The following is a 15684-nucleotide window of genomic DNA, read 5'->3' as shown; positions in this document are numbered from 1 at the left end:
GCAGCGTGTGCGCCTCCCAACCTGCTGGTCGAGGTTTGAACCTCCCGGCTTGGTACCCATATTTTTCAAGAATTGTTCAAGTTGGAAACAATGCATGAAAGTTTGAGTACAAGTCAGGAGGTAGTCCAACATTACATACAAGTTAATACATATAAGACAAACATTGCACAAAAGCTTGCATTCAACACTCAAATTTTTCATTTTTGGTGGTCTCGATCCTATTTGATTGAGATATAGTCTTGATATAATGTTATCAAGGGGTGATGATGTAATTTAGTTATGCTTGCATAGACTTTTTTATATAATTTGAGATATTTTAACATCTTACGAGTACTAAATTATACCTCATTTTGAATATCGAAATATTTTTGGCTTTTCTTAAATATCAGATTTAATTTTGTTTTTCTTATCAGATCGGGAAGTCAACGTCCCAAACCAGGCTACAATGAGTTTCGCTCAACAGATTCACAAAATTAAATTTTTATTTGGGAAACCGAAAATGGAGCATGCTTCTAGCGAATATCGCGGGTTATTGACATTCCACTAGAAATCATGCTCAAAGCATTCATATCTTGATGGGTAATTTTTTTGTAAGTTTTGGTTCTGCTCTATATCAAACTGTATCTGATTGAGACATAATATTGTTATAAAAGTATCAAAAACTGATATAATTAGACTATGATCGTATAGATTTTTTTTATATAATTTGAGATATTTTAACATCCTACGAATACTGAATTATAACTAATTTTGATAGAAAAAAAATAAAAATCTTATCTTGATATAATTTGGTTTTTCGATCCTGATCGGGTATTCAGGAGGTTAGATTTGATAAATTACTAAGCAGGCTTACGGTTTTGAAGCATTTTTAAAAAAGTATGAGAACTTCACTGTCACCCTGTGTATACCTCATACAAGAGACCTGAGATTCCAGATCTAAGACCTGAAACATGAAATCTGAGACATGAGAACTTAGGTATGAGACATCGCTCCATAAATATATGACTGGAGACCTGCGAGCCTTGAGAAATGGTACATTGGATCTGAGACATGACTAATGTGACATGAGATGTGAAAATAAGAAGTGAGAATCGAAAAAGGTACGTGAAACGTGAAGAGTGAGATGTGTTGAATGAAAAGAAAGACGCGTGAGAAGTGAGAAATCAGACCTGGGAAAAAAGACGTGAGATGCGTAAAGTGTGAAAGTGATACATGAATGAGGCGTGAAGAGTGAGAGATGAGACGTGAGAAGAGAGGGGGAGACGAGAGATGGAGAAATGACAGAAGAGAAGTGAAACGGAAAACGTGAAAAGTGAGATGAGATATGGTCTCATGACTTAAGTCCCATTTTTATCGCTAATGTCTTAGGTCGAAGGCTCTATTTTTCATGTTTCATGTCTCATGTCTCAGGTCTCAGATATCAGATATCAGGTCTGAGGTTTCATATACAGACCCCGTTCGTTTTTGGCAGCATTCGATTTCGGCAACATCCAATTTTGGCACATATGCCAAATCGAACGAAATTCTAAAAATGATCGGAAATTGACTTAAAATAACATTAATGATAATAAAAAAAGTTATTTTGTAAAAATAAGAGAAAAAAATTCAGAAAAAAAACCGTTCGATTTTGGCAACACAAAATGTTCGGGCATGTTGCCAAAAACGAACGGGGTCTGTATCACCTTTCAAGTCCCAGAGCTAAACTTCTCACAACATCCAAAATTTCTGAGTGATTTTCATTGAAAAAGACAAAAAAGATCCCTCAGTTTTTTTTTGCAAAAACTGTGTACCGTTCTTATTTCGAAAAAGATGTGAAGAAAGGCCGCGTAAAAAGCCGTGTGAAGACCGTGCTCAAAAATCTTGGTATATTCCGATGAGGAATTAAGCAAATTCATTACAGAAATTTGGAATTCTGCCAAAAACGTACAGAGGTTTTCCATTTTTGATTACCTTTTTTTAACATTTTAGATAAAAGCTAAATCAAATCGCTGGAGCCCTGACCTTTTTCCCTAGATTGGTCAGGATATATTTCTACAAAATCAAACACCACATTTTGAAAAGGTAACTCAAAAATTTAAAATTTTTAGAACTTTACCAAGTGATATTAGTAGAGATAAGAGATAGAGATTCCCCCGTTCGGATTTCCTCGCGATGCACATTTATAATTCAAATTCAACACGAACATGGGAAGTTACGTTATTATAGAAAATATTGCATTATTTATAAATCACCCCATCTTATAATCTCATTCCAAATCAACATAAAGTATTTCAGATTGTGGGCCTTGGAAGAGCAAAATTTCCGTCTAAAACTCAAACGACTAACTTAATCCGCATCGTGCGGCATTCGGTTTCGAATAACTAATTCATCTCTCTGCTGCGTTCCAGTTGCAAATTCTGGGAACACGTGAGCGGCAATGAGTTTCTGTTTGTCTTTGACGCGTACATGGGTATACGATTTCTATCTATCTCCCTATCGGTAATGTTCTGCTGTCAAGTACTGCCAATTTTGGTTTGTATTTTTTTTCCTTCTTCTGGCTCTGTTTTCTATGCAATGTATAACTTTGCCACCCACGATATGATGATGATGCCGCGCCGATGCCGATGATGATGTTATACTGATACACTTCGGAAAGTTTGTTTTCACGCGTCGAGATTTGATATCAGCAGCGGAAGCTTTCAGCAGCGCGCCTTCTCGATTTCCACTCAAATTCGAGTGGTTCTCCATTAGCCTTCCCCTTCCCCGAAAAAAAAACAGTCGTCACAATTTTTGTTTACTTTAGGCGCTAACGCATGAGAGTCTTGGATTGATCGACCGTCTCTTCCGAAAAGTTAAACCTATACCCATAATTGTACATATCAAACTGAGTCCAACAAAATCAGCAGAAAAAACTCGTTTACGTAAGAAAAAAAAACTCGCAACTTCACACTTCCTCGATCACAATCACAATTTTTTCCCCTTTTCAAATGTTTGTCATGCAAAGCACACCGCCATACACTTGACTTTGGCACGGGATCGACTTCTCGACGATTGATGATGATGATCGGATCGGATCGAAACGGGTTTCTTTTTTGGAAGTCTATTTTGGGTTCGTTTATAGCCGACGAAATCTCGCAATGGTTTCCATTTATAAAACTCTATTCTCGTCCTCCGTCAATAGCAAGCAACCCTAAATATGTAAACAAACGGAATTTGGATGGGTGCTGTGTCGTTTGTTGGATGTGGAATCCAGCACGCTTCAAGGTCGGCTGATGAAGCCGGATCGAGATTTCTTGATCAGTATTTTAAGAAAAATAATTGGAAGTCCTCAAATCTATATCTATAGATAACGTTCAGATTCTGGAACGCTAGAAACACAATTTAATTTGAACAATAATATAATAACTCATGATTCTACTTTCAAAAAGACATTTTTACACAATTTTCACATAAATTCAACGAAAAAATTAACATATTTAATGATTGTAGTTTTTAACTTACCAATACACCCTGACAAATGATCTTATCTCATCAAGAGGTTAGTGCTGCAGTGATACACTACAAAATTCGGCTAAACAAACAAGAATACACATACCTGGAAAGAAAAGAAGGAGCGTTTAGTTTTTTTAGGAAAAAAATAAAAACATTTTGAGCAATGATTAAACGTCACAATGCAAGCAACTATGAACCTAACAACAGAATATGAGCTCTCATATACTACCGAGCAATGAAGTTGTTTTTTTATTGAATACGACGGGCGAATAGCAACAGAAACTAAGGTACAAAATTTGGGAACTCAATTCAACTAAGAGAGGATCGAATTCAACTAAAAAATCAACCTTTTCGACTAAGAAACATTGAACATCAACAACGTTAAACTAAAAAACCAGAAAGGATTAAAATAAATAATGGTAAAAAACTACATTAAAACAGTTAATAGAATATTTTCTAAATTTTTTATATGGATCCTGTAGTATGATGGATCCAACTTTGTATCGATTAGCCGTTGAAGGTTCAACGTCTCAAAACAAAATTCAATTATTAAAATTAATATGGGAAAAATAATTGATTTGACATCTGGATCAAAGAAAACTTCACCGACCGGGGGGACCCCAGAAGGCAGGATAAAAACGGAGAAAAACACTGTCCGCATTTTCCCGCCGGAAGGCGTAATTGTGTTACGCAATGGAAGTCGATCAGAATTCTTACAGAGAAAATTGATTTAAGACTAAATCAACGATAAAGCACCGCAAGGAACGGGATGAGTACCATCGGCAGATTGTACTGTACATATTATCGTACCCAAAGACTTCAATCAACAAATAAGAAATTATGATGAAATGTCAGCCAGTTGTGTTGTTGCTGCTTGGGACACGATATTGTGTTGACCAAGAACGTCGGACGATAATGTTATTATAGGAGACTTCCGGTTCGTGAAGCATATGGGTAAATTAATTTCATTGCCAATGACAAAACATTTTTACTGATAACACAAGACCGGTGACCCGATTAGACAATGATTTCACTCATAAACCTGTCCAACTGATGATGTTCAAGCATATTATCAGATCAATTCGACATGAACACTACAAAAGAACCCAAATCCTGTTTTCCGAAATTCCTTTGTCGAAAATCTGGATCCGGTTTTCAAAACCTGGACAATAATTTCAGGCTCTCTACACCCACAAATCAGACTCTACTCCGATAATGAACTTCCTTGACCGGAATTAACACTAGAAGGACCGGCAAATTGAATATACCTATTCGGACCGTGACCAGTCAAAATGACTGGTAAAGGGGAAATTCTTTATATCACAATATTTTTCACTTTTTTCTTTTGACATTATTTTGTTATTAATTCGAAAACATTTTTGTTATAAAATGGAAATATTTTTTCACCATGGGTGCACGGAATCACCTCACTTTGGCATAGTTGACGAATGAGTGTATGTCATAACAAGAATATTTCAATTAATTATCAAAAAATTAAAACACATTATCAATCTAATTATAAAATCATGTTAGATGGCTATGGGTATTGACCATGGGTGCACGGTTTCACTTCAGTTTTGTTTTATTAGATATTTTCTAGCATTCATCACTCTGAAATTTTTCAACACGTTTCCTATAAATTATACCTGATATTGTAGGTTTTGAAGCATATTTTATCTAGAAGTAGAGCAATTTACCATGGGTGCACGGATTCACCGCCATTTATCCAAAATCAATTTTTTTGCATGCTAAAGGTAATGAATAAAGACTTTTATAGATTCAAATGAAAACTGTGTTAAAGACATGGGTTTTCACTATGGGTGCACGGATTCACCGCGTTTTAATCAAATATTGGACTTTTTGGAAATTTTGAAAAAGCATTTTTACAAATCTTAACTAAACCAAAGTCGAAACCATGTCTTTCATGTTGAGATATTAACATTTAAAAAACGAATTTTAAGTTCCGTTTTTTTCATTCCTGGAAAAGAAATATTTCAAAAATATCTTGAAATAATAAATTTATTTATTTATTACTATAAAAAGGGTTTTTGCAACCGTATATTTATCTGATAAGATCTGATCAACATCCAAGAAATTAGAAATCGGTTACCATGGACCGAGTGAATTTTGAGAATTATATGCATCAAGTTATGTCGTGTGACGGAAAACAGTGGAAATAATAATAATGAATCAACATTGTCAAATGAACACGTTGAAAAGTTTTTCGATTGACCAATATTGCATTTTAAATACCTATCATATCTATTTAACTCAAAAATATTTTGTGTTCTGAAGCAAGTTGAAAACAATTTATTTCTATATAATTGACAACGGCGAATTTACAGCCTTTCTGTGCACCCATGTTGAAATATTTTAGCACCATTGTGGTGTATCAGATAGGCTTGTGCGAGTCTGGTCTAGGTATGCCAGGCGTACTGGGTTCGATTCTTGGTATCGGCAAGAAAATTCTTGGGTTCAAACCCCATAAGTTGCCGACAGGTAAGATGTTTTTCCTCTTATAATAAAAATGTTCAATCAGTTGCCAACTGGCCAGGTATATACACGGGTGCCAGAATACCTGTTAGTGAACTTGCATTGGAAATTTGTCGAACCTAATAATCTAAGAATGCATGTGAATACATACTTGGGCAGAAACTGCGGTGAATCCGTGCACCCATGGTGGATAACCAACATATAAAAAATATTCCATCATTTAAATTATTCAGTTTCATAGCTGTTGTCTTCAAATTTGAATAAATGAGCACACAATTCATAATTATTTTACTCATTCTGGTTTAGTATAAAACATATTTATCACCTAAAACTACTCGATTACTCGAATGTACATGTATTAAATCTAACATAACTTTTACAAATGTTGATGAAATTTCGCCAAATTTTGACAGAAAGTTCGATTAAAGTTGGGCAACAAAACAGACCAAAAAAATTGGGAGTCGAGTGCTTGAAGCGCCACACAGCGGCCAATCCGAGAACTTTTTCTACAAATTTTCATGACTTTGTATCGAAAATCAATAATTTCATAACAAATGACACACTTCTACCCACCATAAATCAACTAGGGCTCATTGTCTTGAATGTAGATTGCAAATGAAACCAAAAGCAAGCGAAAAAAAATTATTTTGTTTGAGTTATAGGGTTGTGAATTTTACCAGTCATTTTGACTGGTCACGGTCCGAGTGTCCATGGCGAAATTTTTCTCGCTTATTAAAAAAGCTAGTGGAGTAAAAAATACACAGTTTTGTAGAGATTCAAAATTCATGAAAAGTCGTATTTTTGGCGAATTTTTAAAGCGAAGTATTTGAAAGATATTCAACAAACAAAGTGTCCAACCAGTCATTTTGACTGGTGCGGTCTTTCTAGTGTTAAGAAGCGGTGGTGACAGAAGTACTATGACAATAAACTTTCGTTTGATAACCGGCTCAGATGGTGCACTGGGTAAGATACCGGACTGGCAAGCTGCGATAAAATGTTGCAGTGAGTCACTATTTCTTTTTTGCTGAATTTTTCAAAAGGATATTTTTCAATAATTTTTTTTCTTGTTTCGTTGCATGTAGTGGTCATGCATCAATTTGGTTGGGAGCTCGAGTCTTAATGCCAGTAGTGCTTTTCCAATCATATCACTTTGGTACAGTACACTTTTCAGCCCATCTTCGGCACAGAAATTTGCTAAATAGGCATTGGATTTTTGCAACCTCTTCTATGGGTGCACCAGATCTACGACTCAAAAAACTGAATCGGTTTCAAAGTGGCGGTAAAATTGGGCAACGTTTTCCGTTCTATTTCAACCGGATTCAGAATCCTGAAGTATTACGATAACAAAAAAAATCATGGACGAGTATGTCGAGAACAACGTTCATGATGAGCCCAACGATATAAACCACCTCAAAACTCGAAGAAATGCACCTCATTAGGTCTAGTTTGACTTTCAGACATCACAGAAAAAAGACGAAAGTTGTTCCAAATATTTCAGCCAATTATATAAATCATCAAAATGTAGTTGATTTTTTCTCATGCAATTATAAATAAAATAGATTGAACTATATACTGCTGGATGACCTTATGTAATCAACTATAAATATGATATAGATTCAACTATATTGGCATGATTGATACAACTATAAACTACAAGCTCTTGATTAACCTTTTTCAATCAATCATAAATATAACAAATTCAACTATATTGGTATAATTGATTAAACTATAAATATGATAGATTCAACTACAAACTGCTGATTGACCTCCTGCAATCAATATAATAGATTTCCGGCATGGAATCAGCAGAACGGAAAACACAATTTTTTGGGCAAGGCCAGCAATAGAAGACTAAAGGTAAGAAAAAGCTTCGATAGCTTAGGAGTGATTGTTGATTGTAACTTCCGAATTTCAGGATCATGACGGTAACAAAAAATCACTCAGGCAGAACCAAACAATGGCCATCTTCAAGCAGCTGACATGATCCTCTTCGTATTGCTTGATTGCTACCAAAACAACTAAAAATGTGAGAAAGTGGAAATGTGATTTAATAAGTTTAAAACTTGTTGTAAAAATAATGCAGTGGCGTTAAACATACAAGGCGAATTTACAATATATATAGTTGGCCTCATGAAATCAATCATAAAAATATAATTTAATCTATCATATCTATAGTAAGATCAACTATACCCTAATAATTGAATGTACTTTACTTATTGTTGAATCATACGATTATAGTTGAATCTATTATATTTATTGTTGAATGTATAAAATAAATCATACAAATATAGTTGAATTTATCATATGTATTATTGAATGCACAAAAACAAACAAATTATCAGAAAGTCGATTTTGGGCCACGCATTCCTAAGTCATTTGGCATCAAAATTGAAATCTCGATTTTTCCGATTTACTTTAGTTTACACATTGCGGACCAAATACGAGATATCTTGATTTTATGCTCGCGGCGAGCGAGCAGAGGTGCCAGGTGGTTTTGTCAAAAATCAGGACACTGAGATGAAAAAATTCAAATTTAGAACACCTCTATTGATGGAAATAAAATGCAGCTCTGTTGAGATTGCATAAATTAAAGGGAAATACAAATACTGAACACGCCTCAAACTATGCAACTGAAGCGAGTAGAGCTTTTACTGGCTTGCAGTTTATTTCGGAAAACGCCATCATATAATTTTAGTTATAACTTAGAAATTTTTTGAAACTCTGCACAAACGAGGAAACGTTACACCATTTTTCAAAAAATCAGGACAATTCAAGCGTTTCTGAAAAATCAGGACGGTCTTTCGAAAATCAGAACAAATCCTGAAAAATCAGGACACCTGGCACCTCTGAGTGAGCTGCACTTCGATGCAAAACTCAAATCGGTATCGATTTTTCCAAAGGGAGTTTGCGCCAAATGTAAACAAATCGAGTTATCAGCTGGGTGAAAAATTACGTTCGAAGACCTACATTTTGAAAACCTACTCACTTGGAGAAAAAAAAATTATTTTTGCAGTTCGAGCTGTCAAAATTTAAACGCGTTTTCTTGAAACAGCGATATCGAGGCATTCCCATTTTACTAAAATTGATACCGAAATGTTATAAATTTAACAATGGAACTATGTTCTAAAAAATTGAACACAATATTTTCGGTAACTCAAAGATACTAAATTCATAGAATACGGTCCATTGGTTTTTGAGATACAGTATGTCGAATTTTGGTTTTTCCGGGCTTAGATTTTTTCGTAGTTCTTACTGTGTTAAGGTTGCCAGATTGCCTGGTATTACCTGGACTTGCCCGGATATTTGATACGAAATTCGGTCCGGCTCGGTCGCCCACATTTTGTTGAAAAATGCCCGGATTTATTCACGTTATTTGCAAAATCAAACAGAAAACTCAAATTGAGCTATTATTGTTTTTTATATTTGAATCCAAAATGGAAATTTTTTTCGGGAAATTTTATAAAAATGATTATGAACTGGTTTTTGGAAGCCAAAAGTTTCAAGCTTGATTTTTTTTTTGAGGCGTGTTCAGTGGATATTGATCGAATATGCCCGAATATTTCACGGATTTTGCCAGTTTTTTAGATAGAATTGCCGGATGAAGGCGCAAAAATTTCGGCAATCTTACCTGCAGTCCCTTCATTGATGATTTTTCAGGGTCAAAACACGAGACTTGGAGCGCTTTGAAGCACCCCTAAATCAAATCCGATTGAGCTAAATTTTTCACTGATTTACAAAATGTATATGCTTGGTTTTCGAAATTCGATCATGAAATTTTTCCCATACGTGTATTACATCCTAATGACCAGTATAAAATTATTACAAGTACTTTAGCTTTTTTTAAATGTCTAACGAAATTTTAAAAAAATATTCTCAGATTGCAGAAGAAATTTCAACGACACATTTTCGCAAAATTTGTTCGATAAAAAAATAAGAGAAGTATAACCGTTTAGCAGCATATATATCTTTAAATTGAATTTTTTTAAAAAATTGATAAGGAATCGTTTTAATGAAGTAAGGGAAAAGTCAAGCCCAAGATTTGTTTGTTAACCGATTTTTTTTCACCTCGTCTTCGGACCGGAAAAATCCAGGAAATTTTATGAAAAAAAAACCTGACAAAATCCGGGCATTTGATTTCAAAATTGACTAAATCCGATCAAATATCCGGACAAATTTTGTTAAAATCACATCGTATTGTATTTTAGGCTTTAGGGCAAAATCTAAGCGTTTTTTCCAATGTAATCCGAGCAACCGGGCCAAGCCGGACTGTTCCAAAATATTGTATCAAATATCCGGGCAAATCCGGATAAAATCGGGTAATACGGCAACCTTAGTTTAATCTGATGAAAACGGTTCTATAAAATTCTGTGAGGTCTTGAATAGAATATTTACGTTTTCTTGGAAATTATATGTCAACTCATGGACTAAGATATGAAAATTTAACATTATTTGAACAATAAAACCGATAGTAATGTTCGTCTCAGATGATATAGAAATGGTGTTTTTTCCATATAAACTGCCGATCAACCAAGAATCTGCTCGCCTCATTGCATAAATTAAGGTGTCTACAGTTTCAGTATTTTCGCCTATATTTATGCAACTTAAGCAGGATCTGTGGTATCCTGAAAAATCCTGATTTTTTCTTCATGTTATCCTGATTTTTTTTCAAAACCACCTGGCATCCTTGCTTGGCATACTTAGTTTTCCAGAAAAAAAAGAAGTTTTGACTAACATTTGAAAAGGGCCAAACTTTTCAAGTCAATTTTTTATGAACATTTTTGGCTCTAAAATTATAATTCCTTCATAAATGTGGTCTAAGGCAGAGTTTTATAAAAATAATTGAATTTCTAGAAAAAAATTTTGACAAAAATATTTAAAAATCCTGAATTGAGAAAAATGCATTTAAAAAACTAAAACCCAATTTCCCGAAAAGTGCCATCTCAGAATTTGATGATTTTTTTTCTATCAAGGGTAATAATAAGGCCTACTAGTCGTTCATAAATTGCAACTTGCATTTTGAAGGGAAAAAAGGTTTATCTAACATAAACTTTTTCATGATTTTTCTTTTATATCATGTTATTTATTTTTTCAGTGTAGATTGGAAACCTTTAATTCAAAAAATGCTTCGACTTGTAGGCCTTATTATTACCCAGCTTTAAAAAAATTTCATCAGATTCTGAGATGCCATTTTTCGGAAATTGAGTTTCAGTTTTTGAAATGCATTTTTCTCAGTGTAGGATTTAAAAAATCAATATTTTTTCTAAAATATTTGAGGAATTGTCATTTTCGAGCTAAAATGTTAATAAATTTGTGCCTGAAATGTTTGGCTCTTTTCAAATGATCTAGACAGTTTTTGGGAAAACTTAGTACGCCAAGTTGCTTCACTAGGGAATGTTAATGCCCACAAAGTTTCATTGAATTCTGTGAGGGTCATGCCAACTTCGTGTTGATTTGCCGTGAAAGTTAGCGACCTGTTTGGTTTGGGATTTTTTGGGTATTTGTTGGAAAGAAAAGCACTCTAAACACTTCCACAAGGCTTTGACAGGATCGTTAAAGATGATACACTGTGAGCCATGTCCATGTTTTAGCGCCACATCACTTGTATCATCATCGCGGCTTTGACGTTCTAATGACATCCTTTCGAAAACCGTATTTACATAAAAGTCAGAGCTAAAAATGTGCTTTTTCGATTAAGAAGTATATTCGAAAAAGAAAAATACAACACTTTGTTTTGTGAATAACTTTTGAATGCAAGTAAGGAAATTTACGAAATTTTCAGTGAAACTACTTAGTAATGTAGTTAATGTGTACGTGTATAAAATTTGGTTACAATCTATCAAGTGGTTTTTGAGAAAGCGTCCAATAATGAAGTTCATTGACAAATTTTTTTGGGCAGGCTCGAGAAAAATCCAGAAAAGTCCCAGTGGGAGACCCAAAAACAGCTAAAATTCAACTATTCGACCGATGTTTGCATGATAAATCGTTTCAGAAGTCCTAGAAGATCCAATAGTAAGCTAAAATTTGAATAAAAGAGAAGATGATTGATTCCATTAAGTTAAGGAATGTGAGAGGTTTTTTCAACCTCAATCCGAAAATATCAATAGCGAAAGTGATAAAAAAAAATAATTTTTTCTGACTGGTTCACCTGGCAGACTAATTTCTACAAGGAAAAAAATTGCCAGCCTGTAAAATAAACAAAATACGGTGGCCAAATCGTGCCAAAATATTTCGACTGCTCTAGTGGGCAGATATTTTGAAAAAAAAATCACAATGTACAGCAAAAAGATCTCTTTAGCAGTCACCTTTTGATTCAAGATAAATTTCCAATAATCCAATTGAAAACAATAAAACATAGCTGAAATATGAATGATTTTTTGGAAAACACTCCTAAAAAACATAAATAAAAGAAGGCAAAACAGTAAAATAAATAAAATTGAACTTTTTAGTAGCTATCCCTGAAAAGAAATTCGGTCAAGTATAATATAATAGGGCGATGAAAAAATTCTCTACTCTAAAACTAGGATAACACTTACTACCAATTTTGGTAACAATAATAAACGGTAAACTAAAGCTGGACCTAGAACAACGATAACAACAAAGAACAGGGAACCAAGCTCTGCCAATTGTTTCAATGAAATGGTATTATGAATAAAGAGTCTGGTGAAAAGAGAGAGAGGAAAAATGTAAGACAACAATGACGAAAACACTGCTAAAGAGGTTGATGGAAAGAGTATAGCCATAGTTAAGGGGACACAACGGCAATGGCGGCGCTACTAGTAGCACTTAAAGAGAGAATAGGAACGCCAAAATGTACTTCAGCAAAAAAGTGAGAGAGCAGCGAACGAGGGAAGGAATAGGAGAAAAACAACACCAACAAAAAGGGTCAACAAATAGTAAGCTAAACGGGAGAAAATTGCACAAATATGATGCCGATATTATGTGATTTTCGTTATTTTTTCGCAATCAATACGCTCTCTAGCAACAACAAAACAAAGTTTCAACATAGCAAAAACGATTAACAAATCAACAAATTGAGGAGAAAATATGTTAACGGCCAAATACCCATGAAATCTGATGAAAATATATCTTTCAGTTTCCCTTTTTTCCGCGTTTCCTGTGTCTGTTGCTGTTGCTGTTTGTGTGCTGAATTCGTTTCGTTTGATGGTTTCGAGTTGTTGGTAGATTGTTTGTTTTCGTTTTTCAATTGTTTCGATTCGTTTTGTCGGATGGATGTGTTTGGATGTTACCCGATGTTGTCCGAAATGACATTTAAAACGGCAGCAGCATGCCACAGCAACGAAAAATGGTCGAAACGACACACACACATTCAAACGATTGATTGTGATAATTTGAATGTTTGTTATTGTTTGATGAGGTGTGGAAGTGATGAGGAACGATCACAAAGACACGCAAGGGACACAATCAAGGAATTTTAAAGTACACACGGTGTCACATGTGTGTTAGTGAGATGTTGTTCGTTTGCGAGTGTTTGTGTTTGTTATTATTGTTTCGTATTGTTAAGTTTGGTCGTTAGTTTTTGTTTATTTGTTAGGTCGAACGAAACACAGAATCCAGAATGCACAAAGCAGCGCAGAGAAGAGAAAGAGAAAAAAGAAAACAGAACAAAATGTCAATAAATAATTCGAAAACTGTGATTCGATTATATATGCGTACTTTTTTTTCAGATTGTGATTTTCAACTAACTGAGTTCTAGAGATACCGAAAATGATAACTTAGGGCAGGTAGCGGCGGGCATAAATAAATCCAATTATCGATGAATCCACAGATGGAAAACACGTATTGAATTCGAAAAACGGTCGAATATGGATTTGATGGAGTGCAGCGAAAGGGGGAATAGGGAACATTATTATAAAAAAATGATAGAACGATTCAATCTGTGGAAGCTGTAAATAAGATGTTCTATTAAATTCAATATCTTTGTAAAAAAAATCGAGCATTTGAAAAATGTGTTCTCAATGATGTTAGATTGCGATTTAACAATTTTCTTTAAAAAAAAAATCTAAACCCTATGTTCATGTAAAAATCATTACTCGACTCCAGATTTACCCTTTAACACAGTCATTCTTCAGATTCATCTTTATAAAAAATTTCATAACATGTTTTCTTTTACTTTTGATAGCGTTAGAAAGGTTATTTCTTGAGTGTCATTTTCCATTAAAAGATTTTCAGCTACCTTTTTTTAGAATTGAGTGTGTTAACGTTGAAATTTAAAAATTTTAGTATGAAATTAAATTGATTTTTGCAAATATTCTTTACTTATAACATAACTTTGTCAAAAATTCAGCTATGTCAAAAAAAATTACTGCAAAATGATGGTAGAAAAGCCATCTTTTAAGCATGATATAAGATTAATTACAGTTACTGCAAGTTTACGCTCTAGAATCGTTGATAAAGGTATCTATTTTTAAGCGTTGTGACGTCACGAAAATTCTACTGTTTTTAAATTTATGATTTACTGAAATTTCACATATTGTCAAAAATTGGAGGTCTCTTCAAACTTTTTGAGTGGAATTTAATGCAATTTTTAGATTGAAAATCGGTTTAGCAGGTTTCGAGTTACACCTGGGTAAAGAATGCGTTGTGACGTCTCGAAAATTTATTTACATTTTTTCGAAAACGTTCAAGACTTTTTACTTCAACACTATGATACTATTTCTTCAATTCAAGTTCAACACAACAATGTGCTTCAATAAACGAGTTCTATTATCAAGTTTTTGAAGAAACTAATTTCTTTTTTCATTAACTTAGTTGTTTTTAAACATTTCTAATAAAACATATAAAACAGCGCTTAAAAACGCTTGATTCAAGAATAAACAAACTATTAAACAAATGAAATCCTCATCGATTTTGTAAAAGAATATTTGTGAATCATAAATCAGGTAGTTATCTGTGATTTGAATAAAAATCTTGTAATAGATCAAGTTCTTCATATATCTATGTTAGAATGAAAAACACCGCTAGTAGCTTCTATTTCTTTCTGGCATTATGTTCAAACAAAATAAGTTCCATGAAATAAATGTAATGAGATTCAAAAAATCTTTTAACATGGTAAACTTAACAGATTAACTTTTTTTTATTGAAAAATTCATAAGATTTTCATAAAAAATTCATTAATAAAATTAAATAAATTATTTTAATAGAAAACTGCCCTTATTGAAATTTCCACCTCAAAGAATGTCACTAGAAAATCCAAATCAAACCCCGTGAATTACAAAATTAAATAAATTCAAATATGTAATAGCACAAAGTCTCATGCAAAATTTGGGTCAGATTATTCTAAGGGAAGGGGTTGCGCAACGCACCTGAAGTTTGTTTGGAATTATGTAGATTTTGTTCGGTATGATAAAAAAAAACCGTTTTTTGTCAATAATTTAGGTCTTTATCAACCAATTTTTCTTTTCATTTTAGTATTTTAAAGCTTTGATTATAACAATATTTCATCTGAGGAACGCGTTTCGATTAGAGTGATCATAAAACAGCTATAACGTTCAAAATTAGCGTCGATTAACGATCGTTCAGGTATTTTTTGTATTTGTCCCATCAGAAGCTAATTTTTGAAACTCAAAAACCTTTTTAACTAAACCATTGTTGAAATGGGATCTTCAGATAAACTATTTGTCATAATGAAAATTTTGTGAATGACTATAATTAAAAGAAACCAGCCGAAAGGGACTTTAGAAATTGGTGCATAACTTGGTT

The 15684-nt window shown here is 33.6% G+C and overlaps 1 protein-coding gene across 1 annotated transcript in view; it reads right to left on the bottom strand.

Moving 5' to 3' along the window:
* Nucleotides 1-14716, bottom strand: part of LOC129757059 (serine/threonine-protein phosphatase PP1-beta catalytic subunit) — a 107988-nt gene extending 93272 nt beyond the window's left edge. The window contains exon 1 of the mRNA XM_055754160.1: nt 13027-14716. Coding sequence (XP_055610135.1) covers nt 13027-13030 — 4 coding nt within the window. The 5' untranslated portion in view covers nt 13031-14716. The remainder of the gene's footprint in view (nt 1-13026) is intronic.
* Between the last annotated feature and the right edge of the window lie 968 nt (nt 14717-15684).

Source organism: Uranotaenia lowii, chromosome 3, assembly GCF_029784155.1.
Source record: "Uranotaenia lowii strain MFRU-FL chromosome 3, ASM2978415v1, whole genome shotgun sequence".
Taxonomy (NCBI): Eukaryota; Metazoa; Arthropoda; class Insecta; order Diptera; family Culicidae; genus Uranotaenia; species Uranotaenia lowii.
This window is presented reverse-complemented; position numbering and strand designations above follow the sequence as displayed.